General features: G+C 34.5%; 1 protein-coding gene across 1 annotated transcript in view; it reads left to right on the forward strand.

The window, feature by feature from the left end:
• LOC139143469 (transient receptor potential cation channel subfamily M member 1-like) overlaps positions 1 to 19,047 on the forward strand; it is a 112,233-nt gene that overhangs the window by 27,937 nt on the left and 65,249 nt on the right. Inside the window, exons 4-9 of the mRNA XM_070713811.1 lie at positions 535 to 702; positions 2,793 to 2,990; positions 12,594 to 12,744; positions 13,258 to 13,408; positions 15,716 to 15,860; positions 17,646 to 17,813. Of these exons, the coding sequence (XP_070569912.1) occupies positions 535 to 702; positions 2,793 to 2,990; positions 12,594 to 12,744; positions 13,258 to 13,408; positions 15,716 to 15,860; positions 17,646 to 17,813 (981 nt within the window). The remainder of the gene's footprint in view (positions 1 to 534; positions 703 to 2,792; positions 2,991 to 12,593; positions 12,745 to 13,257; positions 13,409 to 15,715; positions 15,861 to 17,645; positions 17,814 to 19,047) is intronic.

A 19,047-nucleotide genomic window follows, 5' to 3' on the forward strand; every position in this document is an offset into this window, starting at 1 on the left:
CAACCAGAGAAAAAAATAAATGTCGAAAGAGAATACAACTTCTGAAGTATATATTTATTTTAAAACAATCCTACAACACTTTTGACTTATATGTTCGTCATGGTCAAGGTTTCTGACTCGATTTTAGTGCTTATGCCTGTCTTGCTTGCTTTTCTTCAAATAGTACGCTACGATAAGATCATATGGTGTTCCCATTTTGAGGCACATCCAATCTTTGAGAGTATCTCTAAACCTATTAAAATGTATTTCTCATCACCATATTTCAAACATTGATTTTTTATTAAACAAGTGGTATCAGAGAGATCAAAGGTAGAATTTGTTCCACTTGTAAATGTCATCTAGTTTATTTGGTTAGTCGCCGTTTTCCTCTGTAGTACATTTGACTAGTTGATAAAGCGCCTCTTTTCCACACATTTAAACAAACCACCCAATGAAGTACACGGAAGTTTATTAAATCGTTGCACGTCAAGAAAGTAGCATGATTTTGATATGAACATGTAGTAAACTTATCTTTTTGTTTCATTTTGTCCGTAGTATTCCACAGGCAATGGACACAGTAATGATGCCCTGAAAGATGTTCTTTCTAAACTGGAAATTCCAAAAAACGGACCTTACCATGTAATTTCAATATCTGGTGGAACAGAGAAAGAAGTGTCCTTCGAAGATAGTCTAAAACACCATCTCCTGGTAGATTTGAAGAAGGTTGTCACTTTTAAATGTTCCGATAATATTTCCATTCGCAGTTAATTAGGGAGCCTTCAGAAATTACAGAGGGGTGGGCCGGGGGAATCGGGAGGAGGGTCACTTTTTACGACACAGTTCAAGGGGGAGGGTCACTTTTTATAAACCTATCTTGGGGGAGGGTCCCTTGTGACAGAAGCTGATTTTATGGCCAAAAATTTGATTGTCAGAGTGATTTTCCCTGAATAGGAAATCACCAACAAAATACGTACACATTATCCACAAGTTTCATAAGCAAAAACGATGCAGTGGTATATTGAACAGTTAAAAACTGATAAAAGACAAGAGACAAAGACATATGCAACAGAAAAGTGTATATCAATTATCAAATGTACATAAATGCATAGATATTGTCAGTTTTATATTGGAAAAAATTGTGCATAGTTCTCTAATAGATTACAATGTACAGTAAAGCAACTTTTGGTTGAAATTCAAAAATCAAATTTCTTGCACAACCATGGACTTATAACGACTCCAGTTTAATCAAAAACATTAATATAAATAATCAAGCGCACATAAGCTTACATGCACAGATTTAACTAGTTTTGCATCGGGAAAAAAAATATTCATAGTTTCATCATAGACCGCCATGCATAGTGAATCAACATTTCGGTGATATTCCAAAATCAAATTTCTTGCACAACCATGAGCTTGTCCACTCTAGTCTAATCAAGAACAATAAATGTAAATGATCAAGCATACATAAATACACAGATTTATCTAATTTTGTACTGAAAAAGACTTACTCATAACCTCATCATAGACTGCCATGCATAGTGAATCGACATTTCAGTGAAAGTCCAAAATCAAATTTCTTACTCAACCATGGACTTATAACCACTCTAGTATAATCAATAACATTAATATCAATAATCAAGAGTCCACAAATGCAGAGATTTACCTCTCTTTGTATTGGAAAAAACTATTCATAGTTTCATCATAGACACCATGGACAGTGAACCAACTTTTAAGATGAAATTCAGAAATCAATTTCTTGTACACAAATTGACATTTTACTTTCCAATTCAAGCAAAGTACATTTAAATACATTGTCAAACATATATAATATACAGACAAAGCATGTTTTGTGGGGGGAAAATTGTCAATAATTTGCCTGATAGACTCCATGTATTATGATTTGATATTTTTGGATGAAGCACTTAATCAGCCACATTTTGTCTTCTTATAGTTGCACAAAATATGGTGACCCTCCCTCGAATGTATGAAATACCATATCTCTTCATTACTTCTTGCGTGATAAATTGCGACTGTCCTTCTAAAAACACCAGCCCCTTCTGTAATTTGTCCCTAACATAACAATTGAACCAATTATTATGTAAATTAGCTGATACTGTTTCAGTTATTCCTGGGGACAATACCGCAGTGGTTTGGAGGGGGTAGGGTCAAGTTTTAGAATGTCGGACAAGGGGGAGGGTCACATTTTAGACAGGAGGATAGGGGAGGGTCACATTTTACTTCAAGTTTGCGCGAAATTCCCCGGGCCAACCCCGAGTAATTACTGAAGGCTGATTGAGATGTCGTGTTTAATCACATCTGAATTAATGCATATTTGGGAAAAATCGAGATAATCATGTGAATCTACTAGGTAATAGTACTTTATTAAACAAAATGACATAATAGAATTTTTACCACAATCATTTATCATATGAAAGATACTGAAGTACAGCCACTGATTTTTATGTCGCTTTGTTTTAATGTTTATTTGCATAACTTTTAAACGTCAAATATTCCGTTAAGTGGTCGTGCGAGGGTGCGTCAAATATAGAGGCTTTCCCAGAGTAATAACAAGCAGAGATCATTTTTAAAGTAAGCGCATTGTTAAAAATTTAACTGAGTTCACTATTTGATTTCTCTAAATCGCGAATAGGAGTCTCCTAAGTAAAGTTTCCTTTAAAATAATGCTTAACTGAGTAATAAAAAGAAGATGGTTAATAGGGATACGCATCTCACGCCTATTATCAAAATCCCCTTTCAAAAACCTCCCTCACTGTTGCAAGAGTAAGTGGGGTAATTTGTCTCTTTCATCGTAGATATTTTCAAACGAACGAGAAACTTTGATTCTTACATCTGGTGTGGATCGTGGAGTGGTCCATTACGTTGGTGAAGCATTAAAGAATCTGGAATGGAGAGAAACACAAACAACGAAGTGTTTGGGACTTTTGATTGAAGACAAGGATTATTCTATCGAGTCACCAAAAAGCAGTGAAATACTAATGGTGAAACCATCGGTAAGTGGTAAGCTGCATGTGTGGAGAGCAGAGAAGTACAGATTATTCCGCTGATAAGTTCCAATAATCTCGGTGTCATTTAACGTTTCGTAATGTATATTCTTCTTCAAAATCCCATGAGTGTTAGAATAATGGCGAGCGCAGTGAGAGCGGCACAAAATGTACATAGAATATGAAATGTAATTTCTCCACTCCTTATGCGTTTGAAAGGTACTCTTTTGGTTGTATTCATGGTTATGCCATTTTGAGAAGATTTTCACGGATTTTGTAAAACCAAAACTGTCATGCATCACAAAAGCTACTTAACAAAATACTTAGATGAGCAGAGGATCTCTTTCTGGCGAACAAAGATGAGAATCTAATTTTAAAATGCAAATTTCAGATCACGCTTGGCAGCGTAAATCGATTGTTCATTATTAAAACACGCCAAACTCAAAGAAAATAAACTACTCGCAAATGACGTCTCGCTGCAATCGGATGCAATCGGGTTTTGTTTGTTTGTTTGTTTGTTTTGTTTGTTATGAACATAAGTCACCTACATCAATGATTTCGTCATTAGGGTTCGACGCCAAAGTCTTGAATCTCTATTTTAATTGTACTGTTCATAATTATTATCATTCTCCCCCGAAACTGCTAGTATTTACGACGTCGTTGATCCACAATACTTGCACATGGACACATCACTGATAACTGAGAGTATTTTTATCAGCTGACCATGCTCATTGATCTTTTCGTCTGGTTGCAACATTTGATTCAAACTTGTTATTCCTGCTAAGGTTATAAAATGTGACTAACAAAAAACTGTTAACAGCCATTTTGGTTCATATTGTCTCAATAAAAATACCATATGTCAATTTCTTTACTCTGGTTATTTTGAAGAAGATTGTTAAATGTTTAAACTATGAGACTTATATCTCGTGACCCCTGACCGATGCATCTCTGTATTATTAGCCCAGAATATCTACAAAACTTATACGCTAACTAGCGGGGCTAGTGGTACATTTTTATTGACAATTGATCTGCATGATATCAACATTTATTTCCACATTGTTATGATGACGTTCGATGACTTCCAGTTGCATAACCGTAATTCCGTAACTGCAACAGGTAAAACTGTATTATTTGCTGGGCAAATAATATATCATAGAAACTTTGATGGCGTTTTAAAACATTATGCTCATATCTAAATCAAATTTTTCTGGTATATAGGCCAGTAAGGAATAAAATTATTTTATAAAAATATTAAGTTGGCCTGAGATCACACTTGACTTACTTTCACGTATTTCAGTAAATAACACAGGCATGACTGTGGCATTTTGTTTGCATAGGGCCACATCATGATAACGTTCATTGTAAGCACTTTTCTACCTCTTTTAGGCGACCCACCTTACATACGGCCACTTCATATATCATTTGGAAGCTTATTATCTGTAGGTCAAGAAAATTGACGATATGAAGCTCCCAAGTAGGGCTATAACCCATTCATTTGCATAATTCATACTGGTACCCAATTTGCATAAATGCGATATAATATTTGAAATTTAAAACTATCGAGTGATACATCAAAAGAAAGGCATTTGCATGTACATTACAAAATTAATATTCAAATAGGTCTTTAAATTTATTTCGCTGAAATATTTTCATATTTATATGGAAAAAATATTTTCTCCTTTTGAATAAAAATATTTTGAAACTTTTAACACATACAGCCACATCATACAGCCATGTCATATGTAATTTGAAAGCTTATCATCTCTACTTAAAGAAAATTGACAATGTTGAGCTGTTAAGGTGAAGTACTACGAATTACGTCCAAATTAAGTTGTGGTGTCATTTTCTTGAAACTTTGCACAAATATTTTTGGAAGTTGTGCAAGTGCAAAAATGAAATAAAAAATGGGGGTCACCACGCTCGTTTCCATAGAAACGGACGTTAAAATGGCGCTGTTAGAAATGAATAAAAATGATATAATTCACTTAAACTAAAGAAAGCAATTGTGAAACGCTTAGCAAATGAGTTAATTTTAATAAATACCAAGACTTAAGATCCATGTCTATCGAATGTATAGTTTTCATGATGTTTGTGAAGAAATTTTAACATAAGTATCGATTACAAAATGACGATACCGAAATTATATCACTACATAATTTTCGAACTTTCTTCCTGTCGCTTTGAATGGTGTCATTTTGACTAAACTTGGCGAATAAACTCCTGACATAATACCATTTAGTTTACACTTTTAAGGGTGTTACCACACTACTTTTTACAGTATCTCTAGGTGAATGGGTAATTTGCGCCATATAAATGGGAGAGAAATGTTAATTTTTCGCTCATATTGAATAAAAACCAGCTTCCTAGGGGGTCAAAATATGGCAAGGTTATAGGTCACATGTATTTCTAAGAGACTGGGTCAAAACATTAGGTAAAAGCGCAATTTCAACAATGACAGGTGATTTTAAATACATGCACTACAAAATAACCCATTTGCGGCAGGCTGGAGTTAAATCTGCGCAGAAACGTTCTAAAGCGTGTACGCGTCCGAATTCGTCGCACTTCACCTTAAGTAAGGCCGTACCCCTTAATTTGCATAATTTACACTGGTAAGCAATTTGCAGAAATGAGATATAAAATTAGAAAATTATTATTATTATTATTATTATTATTATTATTATTACACTTTATTTAAACTCGATAGACTGTTGAGCCGAAGGCTCTTCTCACACAGAAAAACAAAACATTAAGACAGCAAGAAACAGACGACAAAATATAAAAAAACGCCAAAAATGGCTCAAAAATTACATTTTGCCCAAAAGATGAGACTTACATTTCGTTTTAAAAGAGTGAAGAGTAGAGCAAAATTTGACATCTGCTGGTAAACTATTCCATATTTTGACACCGCTATACGTAAAACTCCTCTTAAAAATTTGAGTTCTGTGTCTTGGAATATATAATTCATTTCTGTCTACAGATCTTGTACTACGACTGTGGACGTTCTGGACACTTCTAAAAACATTCAAATAATTAGGAGCCAAATTATTTTGGACTTTGTACATCAAGACTGATTCATTAAAAACAATCCTTTCTCTAAATGGTAACCAGTTTAAAACGTCGAATAAATTACGACTAGGAGTGCTAAAATCTGAGTCTAAAAGTACTCTGGCTACAGCTTTCTGTAGTCTTTCAACACGAAGTAAAAGTTTGTTGGAACAATGACCCCATATGTTAGAACAATAGTCAAATGGGGTAATATAAAACAATTGTAAAATATCATCTTAGCTCTCTGAGTTAAAAAGGGACGAATACGTTTCAGATGCAGCAATTTAAAGGCTACCTTACTACAAACTGAATTTACTTGCTTTTCCCAATTTAGGGTGTCGTCAATGGTTACACCCAACAATTTTTCATGGGTTACACAATCGAGCTGATCATTGCCACACATAACATTGATGTGATTTTTCGTTCTGGCTTTTTTCTGCGTTGTACCAATGACAATAACCTTAGTTTTCTGTGAATTAACACACATGCTATTTTGATCGCACCAGCGTGTGATCAGATTCATGTCTCTGCTCAGCTTGGTTTCAATTTCGTTAATTTTGGGACTGATCACCTGAGCTGCTGTGTCATCAGCATACATATACATATCAGAATTTTCAGAAGCCAGAGGGAGGTCATTTATAAAAAGTAGGAACAACAGGGGCCCTAAAATAGATCCCTGCGGTACACCTGTACTGACAGGAAGAAAATCACTCAGGGTTCCATTAAAGGACACCAACTGAGTTCTGTTTGCGAGGTATGAAGTGAAAAAGCCCATTGTCTGCTCTGAACAACCATAAAGTCTGAGTTTCTTAAGTAAAGTACCATGATGAACTAGGTCAAAGGCTTTTCTAAAATCAACGAGTAAAACACCTATTAGATTTCCACTATCGATTGCCTGGTACCATGAGTTGGTAATGTTAGTCAAAGCTGTTTGACAAGAGTGGAACGTACGAAAACCGGATTGTTTATCTGACAGTAAATTGTGCAATGAAAGAAAAATTTAAAAAATGACTATGTACATGTCTTTCTAACAATTTTGACAGAACAGGAAGGACTGAAATAGGTTTGTAGTTTGAGATGTTATCTTTGATACCCTTTTTGAACAGAGGAGTTACTTTAGCTGACTTCCATTGACTTGGAAAAGTACTTGTTGTGATTACATAATTAAAAAGAGCTGTGAGACTCGGTGTGATTTGACCTGTGCCAATTTTCAAAAATTTTGAATTGATGCCGTCTAAACCAGTAGATTTGTTACAATTTAAATTCATAAGATATTTCAAAATGTCTGAGTCTTTTAGCAATGGTATATTGAATTTTGCATCATCCGGAAGGTGTTTTGTTATAAAATTTGTCAATTTGTTGAGAAGGTCATCGTTGTTGTTTGCTTGTTTTTTGTATTCTGAAGCTACATTTGTGAAAAAGTTGTTAGAAGTGTAAGCAATGTCTTTATTGTCAGAAATTTCATTACCTTCTCTGATAAGAAATGTAGGATTCTGTGATTGTGAGCGTGGAACGAGATGTTTGAAAACTTTCCAAAAATCGTTTGAGCAATTATTCAACATACCATTGTAAAAATCACGTTTAGCTGCCCTGATTAAACCTGTGACTTTATCTCTCCATTTCTTGTATAATTCAAATGATTTATTTTGTTTGTGATTATCTCTAATCTTGATTGAGAGTTCAATATCCTCATTCCACCATTCTGGAATGTTTGGATAATTTACACGTTTTTCTTTGATTGGTGCATGTTTGTTCACAACACCTAGAAACAACTTATTCCATGTGTCTAACATATCAGTGATATTATCAGAACTGCTGACAATTGACCATGGAACTTCTGCAAGATCTCTACAAAATGTTTCCGACTCAAATTTCTTTGTACATCTGTATTTAATTGTGTGTTTACCTTTACCAATAGATTTGCTAGAAGTTTGTCTAATAATATAAGCAGGGAAGTGATCGCTTAATCCAATACACGCTACGCCAGTATGAATGATCTTTTCAGGGTCTGTCGTCAAAATATGATCAATACAAGTACTAGAATTATTCATCACCCTTGTGGGTGAGTTTATCATATTTACCAACCCAAATGAACTACAAATCGATGTCCATTCTTTACAATTTCTACTTTCCGTTAAAATGTCTACATTAAAGTCACCCATTATAATTACTTCAAAATTTTCGCTGATCACTCGGTCCAACGTAGATTCAAAAGTAGTAAACCATGCGGCGGTGGAATCTGGAGGCCTGTATATGGTACCGAGGAGAATTGGTTTTGACTTTGTGAAGTTGAGTTGTATCCATAGATCTTCGATGCCACTGGTTTGAAGGTCGGGCCTCTCTATATATTTCAGGGTTGACGATAAATACATCGCAACACCACCGGCGGATTTAGTGTGCCGATCTCTTCTAATAAGAGTATAACCGTGAATATTGCAGGTTACATTACTGTGGCTGTCATTAAGCCAAGTTTCGGTAATGCCACAGACTTGTAAATTCGACTCAGTTAGTATGCATTTGAGTTCGTCGAAATGTTTGTAAATACTCCTAATATTCCATGTGCATATCTGTAAGCCTTTCGGAGAGTTACAAGGAATAATTATCGGACAAGGCGAGATGTTTGATGCATGCACAGGTGATTCTGTGTCGGCAAGGCATGCATCACAATACCATTTTAATAGCGTTGCGTCACTGCCTTCCAACAGCTGTTCGTCAAGACATTGTTTGTGCCATGATCTGTAGCAGCAAATACAGTACACTTGCGTATCGGAAAAATAAATTCATTGTTAACTATTCTAAACATACCTTCACACCATCGAGTGATATATGGTATTTGGTAACGATAACGATATTTGCATTTAAAACACAAAATTGATATCAAAAGACATTTAAGTGATTTTACTGAAATATTTTCATATTTCTATTGAACAAATATGTCCGCTTTTGAATAATGATATTTTATAAAAAATAATTAAAGTATCAATGCAACCACAAGCACTATGATATGAAAACGGTGCATAGAACATGGATAACAAACTGCTGAAATGAGGTCTGAAAATGATCACTTTTTTGTTGAATGGAAGTTTTAAAACATATGAACACCTCTTCTTGTTTACAGTTTTAAATCGATGTCTAGCTTTTGTAGGTCAGAGGCTGTTTCTCCGAACATGCCTTTTGTTTGATATTAATTTTGATTGTAACAAATATTATAAATGCTTAGAACGCCAACATTATTTCGTAAAGATCTTCGGGGGAAAATATCACCAATTACTAAATTACTATTACGTGCAAACATAAAGAAAGATCCACATGAACGACACCATTGTAGTTGTTGAAAAGTACTCTGTAGTCGAAACAAGGTGTCAGAGAAGCATTATTCATGATCCAAATCATCCATGACGATACAGTGTCATTTCCAGTAAATCTAGTAATTCTAGGAATTCATCATCCTCTTCTTCACCAGCAGTGACGTGAGTAAAACGGTTGCCATAGTTATCGCTGCCTTGGCAGGAACATAGGTCTGTGCAGGGAAGATTAATTTAACAGCAGACACAATGGGTGATATGTAATAAGAGAAAGCAACTCCACACATCGTCCATATCTTAGTTGTTTGAATTTTGTGTATGATATTATGTATATTGTAAGTGTGTGTTATGTTATGTTTGGCCGTTTTATGTAAAGTGTTGAATTGCCATGACGAGACGTACCCCTAATCTACGTGTCCTGCCCTATGGGGAGGCAAGACTAATGTGACACTGCGATCCTTTGATGCTACCTTTCGAGAACAGAGTTGTCTTCATCAGTCTCTAAAAATCATTTTCGGTTGGTGAAACGTGTGCACTGATTGAATGATTGTACATGTTACCAGTAAAGTTGTTCCACTGAAGTTCAATTTGTTCAAGTAGGGAAGCTACATTGTCTACTGTTCGTTCAGGCTGTGTTTGTGTATGTTCATTTGAATCGGAGATCGGGCTGTTGTACGTTTTATGAAGTTTGGCATAATCGTAACGCATATATTTCTCTTTCTTATGTAGGTGATTAGGCTACGCTCACAAATAACGGTGAGGGGCGGAGGAATTCGAGGTGGATTCTAAAATTTTGAGAGACTGTAGAGGGGCACTTGGAGTTTTTGATCTGTATATGGGGACCTGAAAATGTTTTGGTTCTCTTTTACTTATTAAGATACCAAGGTTTCGAAAGTAATTCAATGGAAATTTAATAACATTTAAATGTCATCCAATTGTTCCAAAGTTAGTAATAATTAAACAAGATTTATAATCGTTTTGTCGCATTTCAATACTCTATCTCAAAACTATCTTGTATTTTGTATTATCTTGTTGTTGCATGATTGTTCTAATGTAAAGTAATTTTTCTCGTTTAACAAGGCCCTTGCATGTTGCCGTTTGATTCAATGAAGTGAAATGTATCTGTTGGTTTTGTGTGTTCTGAAGTCGAGAATGTTTTTTTTGTTGCACCGATGACGTTTATTGATCATGAGGTCTAACGATATGATTTCTTGAGAAGAGTTTTCAAAAATTTGAAAGTAAAATGCATTTTTTATGTTTGATATAAATTCATTAAGCTCGTGTTGAGTTCAAATGAAAATCATACATCGTCTCTGAATCTCAGTCAGAGCGATATTTGTTCTGTGTATTGCTGAATTATTCTAATTTTGTCTCGTGAAATGTAATTTCGGGAATTTCTGGGAAAACCGGAGATCCCGTAGTGCACCCAAATATCTGACGGTAAAATTCATTGTTGAATTGAAACGTGTTGTTTTTCGAGATCATTTTCAGCATAGCTATGTATTTTGTTGTTGGTTTTTTGATTATGTAATCATTTGATGATTTGTCCTGATTTAATGCTCTGCCGACTGATTCCATTGCTTCATTGTGTGGCGTATTAGTGTACATTGACACAATCTCTTGTGTTACCAATGTCGAATTGGCCGGAACTTTTATTGTCTCAATTTTCCGTGTAAAATCTGTTGTATCTTTGATGTATGTTACTTATTTCTTCACGATTTGTTTGAGATATTTGTCAATGAATTCTGATCTTTGAAAGGTTTGACTGCATCATCCACTTATAATTTGGTGGCCTAGGAACTTATTTCCTGGTTGGGGTCATTTTGCGCACTACTTGTATTTTTAGCATCAGCTACCACCTTGAAAGTGGTGTTAGTATTTTACTGTTAACTGGAATAATCGCCGTGTCTAATCAACACTTTATATAAAACAGCCAAACACAATATACACTGACAATGTAGACAATATCATACACAAAACGCAAACAACGAAGATATGAACGATGTGTTGAGTTACTTTCCCTTTATTACATAACAATAAATTGGATCAAATGAAATTTGGTGCCTTCCGTCTACATGTTCCACATAACTGAACTGAAACGGTCGATGTAAGACAGATGTGGTAACAAATGATTATCCATCAAAAAAAAGATTTCTAGAGAAATTGAAACAAAAATGACATCAATAATACTTTATAACGAGATTGGAACTAATTCTGGATAACTGGATGGTGAAGTAATGTCGCTTTAATTAGCAAATTTAAGCTCATCTACTTTTCTTTTTACTTGTTTTTCTGAGTAATTTGGGCACCAAACACGTTTGTGAAAACTTGCAAAAATATGAAGACCCAATTGTCCCGAATTAGTTCCGATTGCTTTTATATATTCTTGTTGTTCAGCTATATTGGAATTAGGCAGGGAAAATGTCAAGTCTACGTATCCTCAATAAGTAAGAATCAATTGCAAAACAAATGCAGATATTTATCAGTATAATGTTAGCATTATTCGTATTTACTACACAATTGGTTTAATATTAAAAACGAGTCAAGATATTTACGATTTAAATGAATGTATTCAATAAAAATATTTTGAATATACGCTTGAAATTAATAGCTCTATTCTACATACAAATACCTTTCATTTGAGATATAACTCGATAGTTTAAAAGTAAGTGTAGAGTACTTACCAATGGATTTTTGTAATTTTATATCGGATTCATGCAAATTAGGTACCCGTGTGCATTATGCAAATTACAGAATTACGGCCCTATTTGGCAGCTGCATATCGTCATTTTTCTTAAAGCAGACATGATAGGCTTTCAAATGACGTTTGAAGCGGTTGTATGATGCGGCTCTGTTTGTTAAAATCACATTTATGCAAATAAGGGACGCATGTGAATTATGCGAAATAAGGGGTTATGGTCCTACCTGGCAGCTCCACATCGTCAATTTTCTTGAACAAGAGATTATAAGCTTTCAAATGATGTATGATCTGGCTGTATGTAAGGTGGGTACATTAATGGTAAAAAAAATAGGTGAGCATGCCGCTCGCCTATTTTGCTTTGCACACATTCAATCTTAGCCTGTAACCAAAAGAGCTAGACGGTTAGTCTTAATAGAAAATTGACCAGTTTTTGACAAAATGTTTTTTACAAATTATAAATTACCTCTCAGCTACTTTCACGTATCTAACATACTACAACAGGTACATTTCTTATTTGGTTGCAATAGTCCACGTACTTCGTTTCCTTCTTTCTCTTTGCAGTCTGAGATAGAAGGCTCTTCGAATCTGAACCCACAACACACGCATTTTCTACTCGTTAAATCTCGAACAGAAGATTTCTGGTTTCAGAGAGAGAGTTTCGTTCGACGAAATCTTCTAGGATACCTGGCAAAAGCCGCTGCAAATGCTCGAGGTACACTGTCATACCTGACAGATGTTTGTAATGTGTGTTTATTATTTATTATTGTGATTTTGTATGCCCAAACGATGCGAATGAATGTAATCTGAATGTGACACATTGATTTGTGAAATCAGGCTTTGGATGCGCGTTATGATTTTACTGATAATGATTTTTGGGCATTTTCCTTGAATGAAATCAGATATCGAGTGGTTCCGCAGTTTGTTGTACATGGTTTACGAATGACAATATCCCAAAGTGAACAAATCATAATGTCCTTTAAAGAAGCCAATATTAGTGAACGTTAAAAACAGGCATTTCGCTCGACATGCCAGCTTCAACAAGGTGTCACCGCTGCTATACAATGTCCAATTTCTATAATGGGGTGTGAAGTGCCCGTCCAACAAGAGAAAATATTGCTGAACTTCTTCCTTATTTCAAACTGTTATAAACTTGCAGCGTTCATAAGTCTTGCAATTTGCTCCGAGGACAATTATCATTTTTTCTGCATCTTTATTTCATGTTAAGATCGTTCTATCGTACTTCTGTGCGTTGGAGGAGGAATTGAAACAATAAAGGAAATTGCTGACTGTTTAAGATGTAAATATCCAATCCCGATTGTACTTTTCAAAGGAAGCGGTGGGGCTACTGATTTTGTTGACTACATCATAAGTAAGAGGTAAGAGCTTATTTTCATATGGTGAGTATGTAATAAGCAAACGGTTGAGGACAAAGTATGTTCTCTAGTGTTGTAATGGGACATATTTACAGAATCAAAACGTCCACTCACACATTTTGTTTTTCTGGCTCTTTCCTATTTTGAGGTATATAAATATATTTACTATATTGCATTATAATTTATGTCAAAGATAATCATAAAAGTTAATTGTGCCATTGCCATGTAAACTGCATGCCTGTTTACAAACACTACAGCTGATCCATATGGATTAAATACCGTAAAACCGATCATCCTGAAAACGTAACTATCATATGTAATGTCATAAAGGGCTCAGCCCTTGGTTTCGCGCCAGGGGTTAAGATTAGAAATTTTATTTGTATTGCTTCATGACTAGTAATAGTAAAGGATAAAATACAATAAATTGTTACTTACTTTATACGTTTGACGACCACTTTGCCCAGTTTACCCTCTGATAAAAACAGTTCACACACGTTTGACAGGCTTTGCAGGTTTAGATTTTCTGTTCAATGTGTAAAAATGTTGGACATAAATTGGCAATGTTTACAATAATAACAATCTATTGTGTTTAACAAGGAACGTGTCGTGCCATCCTTATCGTTGCAATAGGAACTGCACTGCCTAACTTCCAATTGCAAGCTTAAAACCAGCGTTCCAACTGAAAAACTGGAAATTTTTGCACAAATATATTGACACAGAGCCTTTGCGTATGTCTTCGTTCAAATGCAGGACAGGTTTATCTGCTTTTCTTTTTTAGGCGTGATGGTAACGATATTTTGTATCAGTGACGAGGTGGATTATAATACTTACTGGCTGATAAAAGAGATATATTTTATTTATGGCATGTTATGAAATAATACTTTGCAAGTTTCGTATTTGTTTATTAGGAGCACTCCAATAAAGCATGGCGGCGCCCATCAATTTATATGGATAATTTGAGTGATTCACTTTGTAAAACACATATTGGCTGTCACCTTGATGGGCAATGCGTTAATCATTTCCTTTATGCTGACGATATTGTCTTAATTTGTCCATCTTTGAAGGGTTTGAACAAACTCTTGGAAACAAGTCGTCATTATGCTATGTCTCACGACATTGTCTTTAATCTAAACAAATCCAAGTGTCTGTCTATTTTACCAACACATTGCAAAATAACATGTATTCCACATGTATATATGAACAATTCCACCCTTTCATTTGTGAGAAAACACTCATATCTTGGTATTGTTTTAAACCATTTGGGTAACGACATGGATGATATTAAAGGACAAATGAAAAGCTTTTATGCTAATGCGAACACCCTAATCCGTAAGTTTACAATTGTTCATTTTCTGTCAAAATTCATTTATTTAAAGCGTACTGTTCAACCATGTACTATGCAAATTTGTGGAGTGTATTTACACAAAAATGTATTAACGATGTTCGAGGGTCATATAATAACGCTTTCAGAATCCTACTCGGTATTAAACATCGCTCAGGTATTTCTGAAACCTTTGTCAGCAACCATATTATGACCTTTGGTAGCAAACAACGCATGCTTCGTTCTAAATTCTATGTTAGATTGCATAAAAGCACAAATACCTTGATTAAAGCACCTCTATCTGTCGATGTTGTCATGCAAAGTGTCTTTTGGGCAAAGACTGTTTTAGATTGTATTTAATTCTGTATTCTTAAAAGCTCTTTTAGTGTTTTCATTTTTTTTGAATTGTTTGGTGATGCGGGCGTTAGCTGTTTACTGTCTTGTTTTTTTTTTTACATTTGAGCAAGTACACAAAATAAAGATTGATTATTATTATTACAATTTAGTCGGACACACTTTCAGATACTTCCATTGCATATTATGAACCGGCGCATGCGTAGTCAATACGCTGGCGCGACTAATATGCAGAGCAAGCATGCCACAATTTTTGTTAGAAAAGTGTTGTTAATCACCATCACTACATTAGAGTCATGTATCACCAATATACTTTGGCTTTTATCGAAGATTCACTCAATTATCCACTTGGCAATTTCGATGACAATCTTCTGATTGACTTTGCGGAGAAAAATAAAGATGTCAATAGCCTGAAACTTTTCTAAATAACCTTTAAGAAAGTAAGTACCGTCGTCTGAAGGAAGTGTTCTCACAGAACAGAACGTATTCTCAACTTCATGAAACTTTTTTCACAGCAAAAAGAGAATGTACGAAAGCTAAAATAAATTATCACAATCTGTGTTTCTGATTAAAAAAGAAATTATGGAAACGCATGTCAATATTGAAATTTTCAATACACTTTTATAACCGCACAGCGACAACACTTGCGACAAAACGCTTAAAGAAAAGGTCCGAAGAGATATCTACGACAGAGTCAAGAGCTACCGAGGACAATTATCTGAAGAAATAGAAGATGACGTCTTTGAAGATATTGAAACAATTTTTCGCAATTCAAAATCGGTATAAACCTTTTATTCAAATTGCCATAAATATGTGTTCATTGATAAAGGATCATAGCTGTTTCGAACGTAAAGTAATAGAGCAAATGGAACAAATGCGGTGTTCGGTACTTAATTGGTCAATATAATAATAATTGAACTTTAAAGGAAGCCGAGTTCCCTTGGTCAACCGAAAATATAATCAATACGTGAAGAGAAGACTTTGTGCGCAAGTCTCACTTGAAGTTTTTGTGCTTGTCAAATGAAGGTAGATTCTTCGGCCAATATGGACTACTGACCATGACTATTTGGTTATTTTGTCACCAAAATAGATCCCTGTGTTTAATCCTTAGCTATCACTTTACATTTCAACTAACATGAGATATCATTTACGGAAACATGTTTCTCATGTTTTTCATGAACTCCTCAACATGTCGTGTCTTACTACAAACCATATATGAAATCTATTTATTTGGTAAGAATCCTAAAATTCGCGCATGTTCACTTGCCACAATTGTATTGAGGAACATGCTGCGGTCTAGCCAAATCCTGTCATTCAATTCATAAATTGTATTCATAAATTTCAGCATGTTGGTTAAAACTATTTTGAATCTTTATTAGATATACTTTGTACACCTGTGAGTGTCCCAGCTTAAACATAAGTAGTAAAACACTGTATCTTCTTGAGGGGAAACGATTGCAAAAGAAAATAAGCAAATGTTAGCAGAGCAAGACTGTATACCCAGCATGTAGAAGAAGGTTGTAGAATGTCACAGACCTACTGTAAGACAAAAAGATATCCGACGAGACACAGAGACGCTCTTGAATGTTTCACCAATACCAACTATTTTTGGAAATGAGACTGACAGTATAAGGTGAACAAGACAAATAGTAACACCATTGTAAAATATTACGGTAATAAATTTGTCACTATGCCCGCAAGTTGTCTGTCAAAATATTTAAGCAATTACAAAAACATGACAGACAAATGTTAGTGCAAACATAATGAAAGGACATGAGGTCGCCGCAACATCCGGGCGACATGAAATTTGTAAAGCAATAACTGCACACACCAACAGGCAAATAATGAATTAGTATGGCAGCACAAGAATGAGCATAGCAGTCGATGCACAATCTAACCAAACCAAACTGAACCTTACCAAACGTCCCATTTGAAATCAAATACTTACAAAAAGAAAAGCACCATGTTCAATAAGGATAATGGTATGCAACAAATGTTACCAACCTGAGAAAATAAAAATGTCGAAAGAGAATACAACTTCTGAAGAATATGAATATATTTGTTTTAAAACAATCCTACAGTACATTTGACTTTATATTTTCGGCATGGCCAAGGTTTCAAACTCGGATTTCGTGCTTGTGCCTGTCTTCGTAGGCAAACATTGTTCTTTCTACTTCAAATATTACGTTAAAATAAGATTGCATGCTGTTCCTTGTTTGTGGCAAATCCAAATTTTTAAGAGTGTTTCTAAAACTATCGCCGATATGTACCTAAAAATGTCCTTCTTATCACCATATGTTTAAACATTAACTTTTTTCGTCCGAGTTGTATCAGGGAGATCAAAAGTAGAATTTGTCTCGCTTGCATAGATCGTATGGTTTGTTTGGTAATTTCGCTAGATATTTTCTGTCGTACATTTTTTAGTTGATAAGGCGTATCTCTTCTACACATTTGAAAGAACCACAAACTCACTCACACCGAAGTTTATTATCTCATTGCACAAGAACGAAGCAAGACTTTCATATGATTTAGCTCACTTATCTTTTTGTTTCATTTTGTCTGTAGTATTCCACATGCAATGAACATAGTAATGATGCCCTGAAAGATGTTCTTTCTAAATTGGAAATTCCAAAAGACGGACCTTACCATGTAATTTCAATATCTGGTGGAACAGAGAAAGAAGTGTCCTTCGACGAAAATCTAAAACGCCATCTTCTGGTAGATTTGAAAAAGGTTGTCAGTTTTTAATGATCTTATTATTATTATAATTCATGATAATTTTGCTGCCTGATTGCAATATTGCATTTAATCACAGCTGAAGTAATGATGATTCGGAACACTTGAAAATGAGTAATACTACTTTTTAATCAAAATTAGATTATAAGAAGTATTACCGTAATCATTTATTGTTACAATACATGTTGAAGTACAGCGAATGATTTGAATGTCGCCTTGGTTTTAGTCCCCACGGACGAAGTCCAGGGGACTTATGGTTTGGGCTTCAACAGTCCGCGCGTCCGTCTACGCAGATCTCTTAGACATGCAAGAGCCAATTCCTTTCATAACACAGTATAGCGTACATATGAACGTCCATTGTTTTTGATGTGGTCAAATAATTAGTGCTTATTTGCATAAGTAGTGATTTTTTGAAAAAGAGCTCTGTTTCTTAAACACTGTACCAAAATTGATAAAACTTTGTACAGAATTTGCTCATGTAGACTTATAATAGCACATAATGGCATATGTCAGTATTGGGTCAATTAAATGCTAATTTGCTTGTTTAATGAATTTTCATAATTCCGCTGATATGTCAAGATATAAAGAGTCAAATTCGATGAAACTTGACACAGATGTTCAATACAAGCTTTAACTGTGTGCAAAGACATTTAGCATTGTCATGTCAATTCATAGCTAATTTGCATATTTGATATATATTCGTAATTAAAGTGATATTTAGAAATTTTGCGGCAAATTTCATGAAACCTTGTATAAATGTTCATCTCTGAGTGTAGTGGCTAATTTGCATATTTAATAAATATCTGTAATTACAGCGATATGTCTGGGGATATTGCAGCAAATTCGATGAAACTTGGTACAGATATTAAGCACACAGCGTTTTATAAGTGTCTAAAGACATTAAACAATATCATGTCAATTAATTGTCAATTTGCATATTTAATGAACTTTCATAATTAGTGTGATATGTCTAGAAATACTGCAGCAATTTTGATGGGATTTGATACAGATGTTGATCTCAAAATGTTGTAGTAGCATGAAAATACATTTAGCCATATCCTGTCAAATAATTTGCTGATTTGCATATTTAATGATTTTTCGTAATTAAGCTGATATGTTAATAAATATTTCATCAAATTTATTTAAACTTTGTAGATGTTTAAGTCATGTTACTTTAACTTTTTTTTTTTTTAAATTTAAAGAATTTTATTGGGTATTTTCCTTAAAATGT

The sequence above is a fragment of the Ptychodera flava genome, chromosome 1 (genome assembly GCF_041260155.1).
Source record: "Ptychodera flava strain L36383 chromosome 1, AS_Pfla_20210202, whole genome shotgun sequence".
Taxonomy (NCBI): domain Eukaryota; kingdom Metazoa; phylum Hemichordata; class Enteropneusta; family Ptychoderidae; genus Ptychodera; species Ptychodera flava.